A 17,783-nucleotide genomic window follows, 5' to 3' on the forward strand; every position below is an offset into this window, starting at 1 on the left:
AACAGAACCCCAGGATTCATTTTTTTTTAAAAAGCCACAATGGAGGAACAGTAATATAAGAGTTAAAAAATTGTACCTAGTTAGAAGGAAACAGAGGAAGGAGTATTTGGTGCCAACTGCACAGACCATGATTTTTTTAAGTGCAGGTTGCAAATGGAATCTTAAAAACATCTTAATTCTACCCCTGTCAATCAACTGCTCGTTCTTAAATTCACAAGCTTTATTACACAAGATAGACTGGATCCGTTTATAAAGAGATTTATGCAAAATAAATGAAAATAAAGTGCTAGCTAGGATTTTTATTTACTTTTTCAAACTTTAGCATTGATAAGCCTCCATTACAGCATTACATTTCAACTGGTTGAACTGACTGAGAAAACATACTTTTCCTTGTCAGTGCTGAGATGATCATTTTGGAATAATTTCAAAAAAGCAAAGAAGGATCCCAAACACATTTAAAGTGGGGGAAAAAAAAGTGAAAACGTATTCTACTTAAGGAGGCAAAAAATCCTAATTCCTAACTTATTCTTAAAGACATGCCTGTTCTGAAAACAAAATGAGTATGTTAGTTTAAATAATAGAATTGGATGACAAAACTACCTGTACTTCCTATCTCCACAGCATCAAAACATTTTATTCTCAAATATACTAGGGAGAAAGTAGATAATTTTTAAATCTAAAAAAAAAAAAAAAAAAAACTTAATTTAAAAAGAAAATTGAAGTTATAACAAACACAACAATCACATTAACATATAATTAATCTCATAAAAAAAGGCACACAATTAAAGATTGACTTCTCTAATAAGATCAGTACCTTTTCCTGGACAAAGCTGGTGTACCCCAAGGAGAGGGGAGAGAAGACTCACTTGTCAGGCAAGGAGGGATCTGTTCTGCACGACTACAGACAACAAAACAGACAGGGTGGTTTAGAGAGGTTAGCAGAGGAGAACACCGGGTTGGAAGTTGGTTAGTTCCACAAGAAATACCAGCAAAAGTTTAATCAGGAAAATCCTTCCATACTGAGTAGCAACAAGCAACAAGACTACAACACATGCACTGAATGAAACAGAAAAGCATGCGTAAAGCAGATGCTTATTCTATTAAGGTGAACATTTAACACATTTGTTAAACAGTGCTGTAAGCCCTGTTTTTGACAAACTGAAAATGAAGTAGACTAACTAGGATAAGTAGAAAACAGGGGAAAAGAGATTAAATCTGAGCACACAAATTTCAAATTTAAATAGCTTATTCTTAAAACAACACACTATCCCATGTTTCCTAAGTTAACGATATATTAATTTTTAATTTCAAGAAGGAAAAAATGAAAAACAATTTCTCTTACAATACCTGGATTTCATATCTGAATATTAAGTGTTAAGGAATATTATTAAGAAGCAAGAAATATCTCACTAGATATTTCACAGTAAAGAATACAAAACCCAAGCTCTAGCCAATAGAGGTACTTGATTTATTTATTGGAACAATATAGAAATGATTCATTTATTTTACAAAATAAAAGCATGGTAACTGTTAATAGTGACAATGCTTGGGACAGAAAAATTAGTTGTACAATTATTCTTAAGCTATTTTCAAAGCGAAAACTTAATTGGAAACATAGTTTAACCATTGAGAGATCTCTCCTATGATCTCTTACAATACTGGACTTGCTCCATCATAAAAACTGTCACAATATATTCTTAATTATATGCCTTCATTCAAGCTAAAGGGTGGCAAGGGTCAAGGAAAACTTTCGCAGAGCTGAATCCTCAATGCCTAGCATGGCGACTAGCACATAGCATGTCTTCATTAATTATCTGCTGAATTGAAGAATGAGTAAATGATTTAAAAGATTGATGGACTACTGAGCTACCAATATCTCTTAAGGGGCAATCCCATTTTTCAGTAATTATGGAAAGTTGAGAATTACAGTTTATGGTCCATCTAGAAATATATATAACCATAATCATGTTCTCCTGTTGATAGCCAATGTAAGTCCAGAGGCACCTAGTATTTTTGAGAGTAAACAGAAAAATGAGAATGACAGTAAACACCACCTTTAAAGCAAATTCATAGTAAGAGTTCCATTAAATGCAACCAGAGCTAACTGAAGCTGGATTTACAAATGATACGACTTTCCTGTTGAAGAAAATACCAGAGCAACAGTAATATTCACAAATAAAGTCATACACCTCAGGCAAATGGGAGAGAAGATTCATTTGTTTTCATTTTCTTTCTGATTCAGCTTATAATTCAAGCTTAAAGTTGAAGTCATGCACACTACACCTTTAATTCATAGGACAGAGCAGAGCCATACCTGTCAAAAGAATCTGTGGCTACTTTGTAGAGATAAATAAAGAGTTTACTGCAATGCCGTAAAGTGGGTGACACTGAGTCCACAGGGATCACGTCTTCCTCTAGAAGCCTTTGAAATGGCTGGGTATTTGAGGGTAGGACATTCATGGGGCTTATTTTTCTTAAGTCTGAGAAGCAGCCAAGAAATCGAACGGCATCTGCCAACTTCTCATACTGAATTTCTGTTCTGAAGAAATGAGAATTGGCTGGCTCATAGCGCATTGCTGCAGTCAACGTGCAGAACACAGTGTGGAGAAGTTCAAACACTTGATTCTGGTTCACTTTCTCCCAGCCATTCTTGGGTGGACAGCTCAAAGACCTTTCCATAGCAACAAGCAAGGATGTAATGTACACAAATCCTCCAACTTTTCTAAAGACTGTTCTTGAGCGATGGCTTTCTCGAAGGACTGACAGGAGGGCCTACATAGGACAAAAATCAAAATGGAACAAAGACAAACAAACTTAAAAGTTAAATTAAAATAGAAACATGCATGAATGTCAAAGGTGAACATCGTTCTCTGCACATCTGATATGAATGTTTTGTCAATTAACAAATAAGGAGTTCTATGAAGCATATCAAAAAGTGTACTAAATAAGAATTGCATATTAAAGGCAGAAGATAATTTTAGGAAACACTATCACATTCCTTTTTTTCCTTTTTTTTTACAATAAGGCTATATTCAAATCCTGGTTGAAAAGCTTTTCCTATGTCTTTGATTGATAATGACAACAATGAATTCTGTGGATTTCACTAAGTAATTTTATAAAGCAAAATATACATTCAAGTAAAATTTTACACAATTGTGAAAACTTGCAAATGTGTGTGTGTTCCACAAACTGATTTATTCTAGGAGTGAAAGGAGAGATGATCAGGATAGCCAATATTTGAAGTATTTCAATTCATACAAAGTGGACACATTCTTCTGCTTTAGAAAGTTTTTTAAAAAAAGTCCTTCAGAGGACTTATTAGACATTCTCCCTAACAAAATGAATTGAAAGCTAAGGCTGAAAGCATGCCATTCCCAGAGCAGTTATTAAGTTCTAAGAAACAAAACCTACAGGACAAATAAGTGACACAAACATAACTATCCATTAATACCTGAACAGTCATTCCTTCGTTAGCTTACTATTGAAAATAAAGCATAATAAAAGAAGTTACCATTTTATTGGGTTCATACTATGAGTTAGCTTACTTAATCCTCAACAATCCTATGCATTAGGTACTATTACTATCCCTACCTTATAGATGAGGAAATCGAGGCACAAAGTGATGAAATAACTTGTCAAAGACTGCAAAGCTGATTAAGTGACAAAAGTAGGATTTAAACCGAGACAGTCTGATCCCCCTACTCACATATTTAACCATGATGCAAAACTGCCCCAAAGAGCATCCTAAAGTCTTCTTACAGAAATACTGGCTTCCTTTATTGTCTGCTTTGGGAGTTTTAATGCTATTGGTATCTCATATTACTTAAGACACAATTTATAATTTTCCCAATCATCACATTTTAAAAATATTATTTTATTAAGCCTATCTAATGGTATTTGAAGAGTGGAAAGGTTAAATGTTCATAGACATAACTACCTTTTGAAAGATTTCCTTATACATACCTATGCCTTAAGTTATTATTTTAAAACCCAGGAAACAGTCTGTATATGCAAATATATTTTCAAAATTAAAATTAAAATTAAAATTTCAAAATACAGTATTTAATTAAAATTAAAATTTCAAAATACAGTATTTCCTTCCATTAATTTGCAGCCAATAAATTTCCATTGCAACAATATGGCCTCCATATTTTGTCAAAATTATTGAAATTGCTGTATCAATTCATTTTAACACAAGACTTTGAATACTTCTTTTTTTTTTTTTTAATCATCATTTTATTGAGATATATTCACGCAGTCATACAAAACAAATTGTACTTTCGATTGTTTACAGTACCATTACATAGTTGTACATTCATCACCTAAATCAATCCCTGACACCTTCATTAGCACACACACAAAAATAACAAGAATAATAATTAGAGTGAAAAAGAGCAATTGAAGTAAAAAAGAACACTGGGTACCTTTGTCTGTTTGTTTGCTTCCCCTACTTTTCTACACATCCATCCATAAACTAGACAAAGTGGAGTTTGGTCCTTATGGCATTCCCAATCCCACTGTCACCCCTCATAAGCTACATTTTTATACAACTGTCTTCGAGATTCATGGGTTCTGGGTTGTAGTTTAATAGTTTCAGGTATCCACCACCAGCTACCCCAATTCTTTAGAACCTAAAAAAGGTTGTCTAAAGTGTGCGTAAGAGTGCCCACCAGAGTGATCTCCCGGCTCGTTTTGGAATCTCTCTGCCACTGAAGCTTATCCCATTTCCTTTCACATCCCCCTTCTGGTCAAGAAGATGTTCTCCATCCCACGATGCCGGGTCTACATTCCTCCCCGGGAGTCATATTCCACGTTGCCAGGGAGATTCACTTCCCTGGGTGTCTGATCCCACGTAGGGGGGAGGGCAGTGATTTCACCTTTCAAGTTGGCTTAGCCAGAGAGAGAGGGCCACATCTGAGCAACAAAGAGGCATTCAGGAGGAGACTCTTAGGCACAAATACAGGGAGGCCTAGCCTCTCCTTTGCAGCAACCATCTTCCCAAGGGTAAAACTTATGGTAGAGGGCTCAACCCATCAAACCACCAGTCCCCTATGTCTGTGGTCATGTTAGCAACCAAGAAGGTGGGGTAGGCAAATACCCCTGCATTCTCCACAGGCTCCTCAAGGGGGCACTACATCTTTTTTTTTTTTTTCCTTGTTTGTCTTTTTTCTTTTTTTTTTTTTTTTTAACTTTCCCTTCTTTTTTAAATCAACTGTATGAAAAAAAACGTTAAAAAGAAAACAAACATACAATAAAAGAACATTTCAAAGAGACCATAACAAGGGAGTAAGAAAAAGACAACTAACCTAAGATAACTGCTTAACTTCCAACATGTTCCTACTTTACCCCAAGAAAGTTACATAATATAGCAACATTTCAGTGAACTTGTTCCTACTACATCCATCAGAAATTAACAGACCATAGTCATTTCTGGGCATCCCCAGAACGTTAAATAGCTTATCTGTTCTTCTTGGATTATTGTTCCCCCTTCCTTAATTGCTCTCTACTGCTAGTTCCCCTACATTCTACATTATAAACCATTTGTTTTACATTTTTCAAAGTTCACATTAGTGGTAGCATATAATATTTCTCTTTCTGTGCCTGGCTTATTTCGCTCAGCATTATGTCTTCAAGGTTCATCCATGTTGTCATATGTTTCACCAGATCGTTCCTTCTTACTGCCGCGTAGTATTCCATCGTGTGTATATACCACATTTTATTTATCCACTCATCTGTTGAAGGACATTTGGGTTGTTTCCATCTCTTGGCAATTGTGAATAATACTGCTATGAACATTGGCGTGCAGATATCTGTTCGTGTCACTGCTTTCCGATCTTCCGGGTATATGCCGAGAAGTGCAATCGCTGGATCGAATGGTAGCTCTATATCTAGTTTTCTAAGGAACTGCCAGACTGACTTCCAGAGTGGCTGAACCATTATACAGTCCCACCAACAATGAATAAGAGTTCCAATTTCTCCACATCCCCTCCAGCATTTGTAGTTTCCTGTTTGTTTAATGGCAGCCATTCTAACCGGTGTTAGATGGTATCTCATTGTGGTCTTAATTTGCATCTCTCTAATAGCTAGTGAAGCTGAACATTTTTTCATGTGTTTCTTGGCCATTTGTATTTCCTCTTCAGAGAACTGTCTTTTCATATCTTTTGCCCATTTTATAATTGGGCTGTCTGTACTATTGTCATTGAGTTGTAGGATTTCTTTGTATATGCAAGATATCAGTCTTTTGTCAGATACATGGTTTCCAAAAATTTTTTCCCATTGAGTTGGCTGCCTCTTTACCTTTTTGAGAAATTCCTTTGAGGTGCAGAAACTTCTAAGCTTGAGGAGTTCCCATTTATCTATTTTCTCTTTTGTTGCTTGTGCTTTGGGTGTAAAGTCTAGGAAGTGGCCTCCTAATACAAGGTCTTGAAGATGTTTTCCTACATTATCTTCTAGGAGGTTTTATGGTACTTTCTTTTATATTGAGATCTTTGGTCCATTTTGAGTTAATTTTTCTGTAGGGGGTGAGGTAGGGGTCCTCTTTCATTCTTTTGGATATGGATATCCAACTCTCCCAGCCCCATTTGTTGAAAAGACCATTATGGCTCAGTTCGGTGACTTTGGGGGCCTTATCAAAGATCAGTCGGCCATAGATCTGAGGGTCTATCTCTGAATTCTCAATTCGATTCCATTGATCTATATGTCTATCTTTGTGCCAGTACCATGCTGTTTTGGCAACTGTGGCTGTATAATAAGCTTCAAAGTCAGGGAGTGTAAGTCCTCCCACTTCGTTTTTCTTTTTTAGAGTGTCTTTAGCAATTCGAGGCATCTTCCCTTTCCAAATAAATTTGATAACTAGCTTTTCCAAGTCTGCAAAGTAGGTTGTTGGAATTTTGATTGGGATTGCATTGAATCTGTAGATGAGTTTGGGTAGAATTGACATCTTAATGGCATTTAGCCTTCCTATCCATGAACATGGAATATTTTTCCATCTTTTAAGGTCCCCTTCTATTTCTTTTAGTAGAGTTATGTAGTTTTCTTTGTATAGGTCTTTTACATCTTTGGTTAAGTTTATTCCTAGGTACTTGATTTTTTTAGTTGCTATTGAAAATGGTATCTTTTTCTTGAGTGTCTCTTCAGTTTGTTCATTTCTAGCATATAGAAACATTACTGACTTATGTGCATTAATCTTGTATCCTGCTACTTTGCTAAATTTGTTTATTAGCTCTAGTAGGTGTATTGTCGATTTCTCAGGGCTTTCTAGATATAAGATCATATCATCTGCAAACAATGACAGTTTTACTTCTTCTTTTCCAATTTGGATGCCTTTTATTTCTTTGTCTTGCAGGATTGCCCTGGCTAGCACTTCCAGCACAATGTTGAATAACAGTGGTGACAGCGGGCATCCTTGTCTTGTTCCTGATCTTAGAGGGAAGGCTTTCAGTCTCTCACCATTGAGTACTATGCTGGCTGTGGGTTTTTCATATATGCTCTTTATCATGTTGAGGAAGTTTCCTTCAATTCCTACCTTTTGAAGTGTTTTTATCAAAAAGGGATGTTGGATTTTGTCAAATGCTTTTTCAGCATCTATTGAGATGATCAATTGATTTTTCCCTTTCGAGTTTTTAATGTGTTGTAATACATTGATTGTTTTTCTTATGTTGAACCATCCTTGCATGCCTGGAATGAACCCCACTTGGTCATGGTGTATGATTTTTTTAATGTGTCTTTGGATTCGATTTGCAAGTATTTTGTTGAGGATTTTTGCATCTATATTCATTAGGGAGATTGGCTGGTAGTTTTCCTTTTTTCTAGCATCTTTGCCTGGTTTTGGTATTAGATTGATGTTAGCTTCATAGAATGAGTTAGGTAGTGTTCCATTTTCTTCAATGTTTTGAAAGAGTTTGAGTAAGATTGGTGTCAGTTCTTTCTGGAAAGTTTGGTAGAATTCCCCTGTGAAGCCATCTGGCCCTGGGCATTTATTTGTGGGAAGATTTTTGATGACTGATTGGATCTCTTTGCTTGTGATGGGTTGGTTGAGGTCTTCTATTTCTTCTCTGGTCAGTCTAGGTTGTTCATATGTTTCCAGGAAATTGTCCATTTCTTCTACATTATCCAGTTTGTTGCCATACAGTTGTTCATAATATCCTCTTATAATTTTTTTAATTTCTTCAGGATCTGCAGTTATGTCACCTTTTTCATTCATTATTTTGTTTATATGGGTCTTCTCTCTTTTTGATTTTGTCAGTCTAGCTAGGGGCTTGTCAATCTTGTTGATCTTCTCAAAGAACCAACTTTTGGTGATATTTATCCTTTCTATTGTTTTTTTGTTCTCTATGTCATTTATTTCTGCTTTAATCCTTGTTATTTCTTTTCTTGTACTTGGTTGAGGATTGGTTTGCTGTTCATTTTCTAGCTTCTTCAGTTGATCCATTAGTTCTTTGATTTTGGCTCTTTCTTCCTTTTTAATATATGCGTTTAGTGCTATAAATTTCCCCCTTAGCACTGCTTTTGCTGCATCCCATAGGTTTTGGTATGTTGTGTTCTCATTTTCATTCGTCTCTATATATTTAGCAATTTCTCTTGCTATTTCTTCTTTAACCCACTGATTGTTTAGGAGTGTGTTGTTTAACCTCCAGGTATTTGTGAATTTTCTAAGTCTCTGATGGTTATTGACTTCTAATTGTATTCCATTGTGGTCAGAGAATGTGCTTTGAATAATTTCAATCTTTTTAAATTTATTGAGGCTTGTTTTATGTCCCAGCATATGATCTATTCTGGAGAAAGTTCCGTGAGCACTAGAAAAGTATGTGTATCCTGGTGATTTGGGATGTAATGTCCTGTAGATGTCTGTTAAATCTAATTCATTTATCAGATTGTTTAGGTTTTCAATTTCCTTATTGGTCTTCTGTCTGGTTGATCTATCTATAGGAGAGAGTGATGTGTTGAAGTCTCCCACAATTATTGTGGAAACATCAATTGCTTCCTTTAGTTTTGCCAATGTTTCTCTCATGTATTTTGTGGCACCTTGATTGGGTGCATAGACATTTACGATTGTTATTTCTTCTTGCTGAATTGCCCCTTTTATTAGTATGTAGTGGCCTTCTTTGTCTCTCAAAACATCCCTGCTTTTGAAGTCTATTTTATCTGAGATTAATATTGCTACACCTGCTTTCTTTTGGCTGTAGCTTGCATGAAATATTTTTTTCCATCCTTTCACTTTCAGTTTCTTTGTGTCCCTGTGTCTAAGATGAGTCTCTTGTATGCAACATATTGATGGTTCATTTTTTTTGATCCATTCTGCGAATCTATATCTTTTAATTGGGGAGTTTAATCCATTTACATTCAACGTTAAAACCGTGAAGGCATTTCTTGAATCGGCCATCTTATCCTTTGGATTATGTTTGCCATATTTTTCCCTCTCTCTATTAATATCCTTTATTGAACCCATACCGAATCTCTTTAGTACTGAACCTTTCTCCAGGTCTCTCTGTCCTGTCTTTGTTTCTCTGTCTGTAGGGCTCCCTTTAGTATCTCCAGTAGGGCAGGTCTCTTGTTAGCAAATTCTCTCAGCATTTCTTTGTCTGTGAAAAATTTAAGCTCTCCCTCAAATTTGAAGGAGAGCTTTGCTGGATAAAGTATTCTTGGCTGGAAATTCCTCTCACTCAGAATTTTAAATATATCGTGCCACTGCCTTCTCGCCTCCATGGTGGCTGCTGAGTAGTCACTACTTAGTCTTATGCTGTTTCCTTTGTATGTGGTGAATTGCTTTTCTCTTGCTGCTTTCAGAACTTGCTCCTTCTCTTCTATGTTTGACAGTGTGATCAGTATATGTCTGGGAGTGGGTTTTTTTGGATTTATTCTATTTGGAGTTCGCTGAGCATTTATGATTTGTGTATTTATGTTGTTTAGAAGATTTGGGAAGTTTTCCCCAACAATTTCTTTGAATACTCTTCCTAGACCTTTACCCTTTTCTTCCCCTTCTGGGACACCAATGAGTCTTATATTCGGACGTTTCATATTATCTATCATATCCCTGAGGTCCATTTCGAGTTTTTCAATTTTTTTCCCCATTCTTTCTTTTATGCTTTCATTTTCCATTCTGTCATCTTCCAGGTCACTGATTCGTTGTTCAACTTCCTCTAGTCTTGTACTATGAGTGTCCAGAATCTTTTTAATTTGGTCAACAGTTTCTTTAATTTCCATAAGATCATCCATTTTTTTATTTAGTCTTGCAATGTCTTCTTTATGCTCTTCTAGGGTCTTCTTGATTTCCTTCATATCCCGTACTAGGGTCTCATTGTTCATCTTTAGTTCTTTGAGTAGCTGCTCTAGGTGGTGTGTCTCTTCTGGTCTTTTGATTTGGGTGCTTGGGCTTGGGTTATCCATATCGTCTGGTTTTTTCATATGCTTTATAATTTTCTGTTGTTTTTGGCCTCGTGGCATTTGCTGAACTTGATAGGGTTCTTTTAGGGTTTGTAGACCAGTTGAAGTCCTTATCTCTAATTTATCAGATCTACAGCTTCGTGGAGTACACTTTCTCTAACTAACCAGCAGGTGGCGTCCACGAGCCACCTGTTCTCCACAAGCCAGATCTCCCCTGCTTAGCCTTTTTGGTGAGTGGGGGAGTGAGTCTTGTGGGGCCCAATTGGTGTACCAAGCTTGCGTGTGTAGTTGGTGTTGCCTGCCCTGTATGTGGGGCGTGTTTCTGGGCAGTCGGGGAGGGGGGGGTGGCCCTAACAATCAAATCTCCCTGATGATCCTAGAGTTTTAAAGCTGCTGCAATAGTCTAATCCTTCAGTTCAGTCCTGCCACAGTTTGTCTCTGCCACTGACCCACAAGTCTTTGGTATTGGCGTATGGCTCCTGAGACTTGCAAGTGGGCCCCTCTTCCAGGCTGTGCACCCCGGGTCCTCTGTTGAGGGATGACTGTGCTATGTCACAGGTGAGTGCCGTCCCCCCAGGGCAGTTCTGGGCTGCTGGGCTGTGTTGGGAGGCTCCCAGTCTGCTCAAATGATGGCTGGATGGGGCTCTGTTAATTCACACTGCTCCCCCTTCCAAGCTCTGGGACATTCAGCTGAGGTTGCAGGGAAGGCTAATGTCCACGCCCAGTTTTGTGGTGTGTGCCTGTTATTTGAAGCACTTCCGTCACACTGGGTTGTCTGGGGCAGCTCTGGGCTATGGGGCTGGCGATGGGCAGGAGTGTTTCCTGTCCACCAGGATGGTGGCTGTGAGCGGACACCCCCCTTTTCTTGGGAAGTTGTGTTGTTTAGTGAATTTTCTCAGCCACTGGAATATTGCCTTTTGTCTCAGAGCTCTCTTAGTTCTGCTCTTGACTTGACGTGCCCAAATTTCAATTCTTTGAAGCTTTCTGTATTGAGCTTCTTAGAGTAATTGTTTTAGAAAAAGCAAAAAGGATTTAAAAAAAAAAAAAAAACAAAAAAAAACGGCCCTCCTCAGAGATCTAATGGGTTATTGAAATGCTAATAGACAAAGCAACCAGGGCCATTAAGGAAAGGTGCAGAGGGCAGAGAGATCAGCTTTGCTTCGGGATTTGCATATGCGCCTCAAGGCCTGATCTCCGCCCTTCCCCTTTCTGTGTTCACCAGAACTCGAAAAATCCTCTGCTTTTATTTTGGAGTTTTTCGTGTTGTTTTTTTTCTATGTCTGTCTCCTCTCTGCTGGGCTGGCTGCTCTCAGAGTCTCTGGTGTCTGGTCTCAGTCTATCTATGGTTGGAGTTTGAATCAGTAGAATGAGTTTCCGATAAGAGCAGCCACTGCAATTCTCCCTTCTCCTTCCCGGAGCTGACAGCCCCTCCTCCCCCGGGACTGAGCCTGGCAGGGAGGGGCACGGGTCCCCTGGCCGCAAAAACTTACAGATTTCGCTGATCTCAGCAGTTCCACGTTTTCATGAGTGTTGTATGAAGTATGCCCAAAGACAGATTGCTCTGTGGTGTCCAGTCCACGCAGTTCCTGGCTTTTTACCTACTTTCCTGGAGGAGTAACTAAAACATACAGCTCACCAGTCTGCCATCTTGCCCCACCCTCCTCTGAATACTTCTTAAAACATATTATAATGTACTTATAGATTAAATGCAAGGATTAGAATTAGAATAACTGGGTTTAAATTCTGACTCCAGCATTAATTTTTTTTTTTTTTTTACCAGACCCAGTTACTTAACCTTTCTGTGCCAGAGTTTTCTCTCATGCAAAATGGAGACAATAACTTACCTCACAGGAACTGTTGTGTAAAACCCTTAACATAGTGCTTGGCATATAAGCCCATGAACATGATCATTTTCAAAAATACAGTGGGGGGAAATAGGACAAGTATTACTTTATAGATGAAGAAGGGTGACTTCAGAGTTTAATATGTTCAAAATTCTTATTGCTGGATTATGACAGGTTTGAACAGTACAACACAACCTCAAAATTACAGGCCACCGAGAAGGAAGAAGATGGCAGCATAGAGGTGAGTGAAAGCTACTTAGTCCCCCCCCTGGAACAACTAATAAACAACAAGGAACAACTAGTAAATAATCTGGAATAACTACTGGGGGTCAAACGTGACTGTCCACACATCATACACCAACCTGGTGTTAGAGAGCAGCACTTTCTGAACAAGCGAATATACCTCAGCCCAGCTACAACTGAGGTTTTAATTAACAAATATTGACTGCTCAATACAAGCTACAAATCCCCAAAAAGCAGACAGAGGCTTTTGGTGACAACTGACCTTGGAGAGCTTGGGGGTGGCTGCAGACTGGCCCTGAAGGGGGCTTTCTGTCCCTTTTTCAGCTCAGTGGAGAAAGCCTCAGCTGTTTTCAGTTCCCAGGGCTCTGACCCAGACACAGGTGGAGATAGCAGAGTTAGAGAGACTATTCAAATACAAATGATATCTCCCCAGGGGTGTATCTTTGTTAAGAGGAAAGAGGTGGTGCCAAGCTCTACTCCCTGCCTTCCATTCAGAGCCAGACCCCAGAGCCTGGGGGAAAAGAGCCACAGGCCACACCTCCTTACACCAGTCAGGAGCTACAGGCTGACAGGTGCCATCAGCTGGGCAGAAAAGCAAGTGGCTTGAGGCCTCACAGAGTGTACCAATCTTCTAAGACACACCCTCAGGGAGACATGATACTATTGCCTCCTTTGAGACCTGAGCCCATTCTGGTCTGGGAAAACTTGATTGGGATAACCAAGGAAACCAAATGCCTAGACAACAGAAAACTACAACCTACACTAAGAAAAATGAAGTTATGGCCCAGTCAAAGGAAAAAACTTACACTTCAACTGAGATACAGGAATTGAAACAACTAATGCTAAATCAATTTAAAAAGTTAAGGGAAGATATGGCAAAAGAGATGAAGCATATAATGAAAACACTGGGCATACATAAAGTAGAAATTGAAAGTCTGAAAAAACAACTGGCAGAATATATGGAAATGAAAGGCACAACACAAGAGATGAAAGACACAATGGAAACATACAACAGCAGATCTCAAGAGGCAGAAGAAAACACTCAGGAACTGGAGAAAAGACACCTGAAAGCCTACATGAAAAAGAAGAGATAGAGGGAAGAATGGAAAAATATGAGCAATGTTTCTGGGAACTGAATGACAACATGAAATGCAGAAATGTACGTGTCATGGGTGTCGCAGAAGAAGAGACGAGAAAAGGGGCAGAAGCAATAACAGAGGAAATAATGAAAATTTCCCATCTCTTACGAAAAAAATAAAATTGCAGATCCAAGAAGTGCAGCGTACCCCAAACAGAATATATCTAATTAGGCCTATGCCAAGACACTTAATAATCAGATTATCAAATTCAAAGATAAAGAAAGAATTCTGAGAGCAGCAAGAGAAAAGCAATGCATCACATACAAAGAAAGCTTGATAAGACTATATGCAGATTTCTCAATAGAAACCATGGCGGCAAGAAGGAAGTGGGGTGATATATTTAAGATACTGAAAGAGAAAAACCACCAACCAAGAATCCTATGTCTGGCAAACTGTCCTTCAAATATGAGGGAGAGCTTAAAATATTCTCTGACAAACAGACAATGACAAGAGTTTGTGAACAAGATACCTGCTCTACAGGAAACACTAAAGGGAGCACTACAGACAGAAAGGAAAAGACAGGAGTGAGAGGTTTGGAACATAATTTTGGGAGATAGTAGCACAGCAATGTAAGTACACTGGACAAAGATGACTGTGAGTATGCTTGAAAGAGGTAGGTTAGGAGCATGTGGCACGCCAGAAGGAAAGAGGAAAGATAAAGACTGTGACTGTATAACTCAGTGAAACCTAGGGTGCTCAACAATTGTGATAAAATGTACAAATATGTTTTCACATGACGGAGAACAAATGACAGTCAACCTGGCAGGGTGTTGAAGATGGGGTGGTATTGGGAAAACAAAAACATTCCTCAAATGTGGACACTCATGTAGACTTCCTGTTTGTTTGAGAGATAAAATGTGGTCACATTCATCTTACTTTTAAAATACAATGTATATTCAAAATTGTAATTATACTAATTCAAAACAGAATTAAATACACAAAAGTACAAAGGAAAAAATGCAAACTTCTCATTATTAATGAGAAATTAGGTGAGTAAACGCAAATGAAAGGAAATATATGATGTTAGAAGGGAACTATCCTTCCTTACAATTGTGGAATGGATAATCTCTGCTATGTTTGCAGCTGTAGTGGAGTGGGAGCAATAGGAGAAGAAGCCAGAGAGGAGGGGGACCAGGTCACAAGCGCCTGTAGGCACTGGCTTTTCTTCTGACGTAATTTTAGACTTACAAAAAAACTGTAAGAATAGTTCAAAGAATTCCCAGCTATGCTTCATGCAGATTTTCTAAATACTAACTTTTTACTTGAGCTATCTCTCTCTCTCTCTTTACAGAACTAATTATAATTTTTGCCAAATGCCCAATAATAAATAAAGCAAAAGATCCAAGATCATGTAATGCATTGTCGTCACTTTTGCTGATTGTTGTTTACTTTGGAACAGTTCCTGAGTGTATTTGGCATTGTAATTGTGAAGAACATAGGACAATTATTTTGTACAGTTTCTCGATTTGGGTTTATTTGATGATTCATCATAATTAGATTCAAGATGTACTCTTTGGCAGGAATACCACAAAAGTGATGTGGAATTCTTAGTGTATCATATCAGGAGGTGCAAACTGTTGATTAGCCCCATCACTAGCAATGTTAAATTCTGATCATCAAGGCACAGTCTGCCAGCTTTCTGTACTCTAAAGCTAATATTTTCCCCTTAGAAATTAAACAGTATCTCTGGAGGATAAAATCCGAGACAATGTAAAAATTCTCTTATTACTCAAACTTTCACCCACTATTTTTATTTTTAGGACAGAAGGATGATTTTGCCTGAATCAATTCTTAAGATAGTTTGCCAAAGGTGATTTTCTTTATTTGATTTTTGACTGTAATTATGAGCTTTTCCTTTCCCTCCATTTATTTGTTTGCTTATTTATTTACTAATTTCCTTCAGTGTGGACACACAGATTCTTAATCAATGGGTTGTCAACTTTTATTATCATTATTTATATTGATGCTGAAATTGTTCCCCATTTTGCTAGTGGTAAGCCCTTTCAAGAAGGCTTCTGTGGACTTTTGATATGACTCCATTAATCTTTTTCTACCCATTAATCTTTGATCACTTCCTTACTTTCAGCAAAATAAAATGTTCCAGGCTACTTCTCTTCTTTCCCTGTACCAGCCCTAGAATCAACCATTCTTCCAAGGACCCCAGTTACTTATAATAGAAAACGGTATTTAGAAACCACCTAAATGAATAAACGACAGAAAGAATGTAAATTTTAATAAACTTCTACTTTACCCAGATGTTATTTAAATACAAAGGGTGGGTTTCTAGACAAAAAGGTTATACCTTCTGAGTAAAACTGCTACTATTTCTAGCACAGAAGTTAAAGGCACAGCGCTGTAGAAAAACAATAAGAGTTCAATTCTTGATTTATCTACCTACTAGACATATAAACTTGAGCAAATCATTTCATCAGTATGTGTTTCAGATTATCAGCTGTAAAACTGGGATACTAATAGCAACTTTATGAAGAGGATTAATCCTCTTAATAGGATAAGTAGATGTATACAAAGTATGTTGAATAATACTTGACACACAGTAAGCAATGTAAGTTAGTTTTTGTTATAATAATTTCCTGTTTTTTTAATCTATTATTTGTATGAATAGCTCTTCATAAATGAAATAAAACTTATAAATGGAAGATATAATCAACGTACAATTTTGAACAACTTTCACAAATATTGCATAATGGGAGACTAATCTGGGTATGCCCAACAAGCCACGCTCTTTACTTATCCATTATACTTTATTTGAAAGAAACTGCACTACCAAATCCACTTGGAAATAAATTTAAAGCAAAACATTATATTTAGTTTGATTCTAAAATTTATTACATAGAAATCAATGGATACATTAAATGTGAGAGACTGTGTGTGTTTGTGTCTGTGTGAGTGTTATGTGTGTGAATCTCTGTAAAGCATAATGGTCTGTGGAAAGAATATGGGTTTTGAAATCCGGATGTCAGATCTATTTAAAAGTTGTGTAAACACATCCAAGTTAGTTTTTGGCATCTGCAAGATGGGGCACTGTTTATACTGCAAGATTCTAAGGTGTAAATGAAAAATCATATTTAAAACTTCTAGTAGTATCTGATACCTACTAGAATACCCATTACATACATATGTGTGTACATGTATACAATGCCACATATAGCATTTTATTTAACAGATGCATACCACTATATGAGTAATTTTAATGGAATAGATCATATGTGTATTAATAGTATTTAGTATTTATCAAGAAGCTACACTTTGGTTAACATACTTTTTCATTTAAGGGATAATTCTTATAAACCTGAGAAAATGACTGCAGAGGTTCATCAGCAGTAAGTCAAAACAAATGGAAAGACTTGAGCAACTTGAATTTTTCCAAAACCTTAATGGTACAAAGTTGTGTGTCTTTGGTAATTTGGATTTTTAAAACTTCCGTGTCTCTAAAAGTAAATCTTTTAAAAATAGTAACAGATTTTAGTAGGAAGAGAGTCAAAACATGCTTATCAAACTTACCCTTAAAATGTCTGTCTTCAACTGCAATTCTGTTGGTGGGGCTGAATGCATTAACCCTAGGAGAGTACCCATGTCATCGTCCCCATTTGGAGAGAGCACCAACTGCTGGATAATCATCAGAGCATGCTGCCGGCATTGAGGGTACTTCACTATATTATGTGCACATCTTGCACCTCCAAATTCTCGGAAAATCCCTTGAGGGAGGGAGAAAAAAGACCGATACAGGCTAAGGTAAAATTCTGAGACAAGTCAGATAAATTAAAATTCCATTCTTTGTTAGGCAGAGTACCTCAAAAGAGCACAAATAAAACCTACCCAGCTATTTCATCTTTTAAATTATAATATAAAATCGCGTTGTGGGATATCAGCAAAGTTATATGCACATTTTCCCTAAACTTCCATAATGCAAGATAATTGCCCTGATGTTTATCACATCCAACGTCTCCAAATCTAGAACATTCAGAAATTTCAAAGGTAGTTACCAGGAGACCCAATATTTTTATATGAAGGCTTTAAGCTGAACAATACTGAAGTCTGTTTATGTAACAGGCTTTCAGATGAACAATACCCAAAATAAATGAGACAATGTAAACAAGGCTTCCAAAATAGAAGCAAAATAGAAATGGAATAAATTATTCTACCATGGGAAAAA

The 17,783-nt window shown here is 37.3% G+C and overlaps 1 protein-coding gene across 10 annotated transcripts in view; it reads right to left on the bottom strand.

Annotated features, from left to right (window-relative positions):
- Positions 1 to 17,783, bottom strand: part of WDFY3 (WD repeat and FYVE domain containing 3) — a 364,802-nt gene that overhangs the window by 155,150 nt on the left and 191,869 nt on the right. For 9 of the 10 annotated variants that reach the window (XR_005215912.1, XR_005215911.1, XM_037830163.1 and 6 more), the window contains 3 exons: positions 17,132 to 17,325; positions 2,315 to 2,772; positions 815 to 898 (listed from right to left, as the gene is read on the bottom strand). Coding sequence is in view for 8 of the 10 variants with exons in the window: in XM_037830163.1 (XP_037686091.1) it covers positions 815 to 898; positions 2,315 to 2,772; positions 17,132 to 17,325 (736 nt within the window). In the remaining 2 variants the exon portion in view is untranslated. The remainder of the gene's footprint in view (positions 1 to 814; positions 899 to 2,314; positions 2,773 to 17,131; positions 17,326 to 17,783) is intronic. The other variant, XM_037830162.1, reaches the window with a different exon arrangement.

The sequence above is a fragment of the Choloepus didactylus genome, chromosome 3 (genome assembly GCF_015220235.1).
Source record: "Choloepus didactylus isolate mChoDid1 chromosome 3, mChoDid1.pri, whole genome shotgun sequence".
Classification (NCBI taxonomy): Eukaryota; Metazoa; Chordata; class Mammalia; order Pilosa; family Megalonychidae; genus Choloepus; species Choloepus didactylus.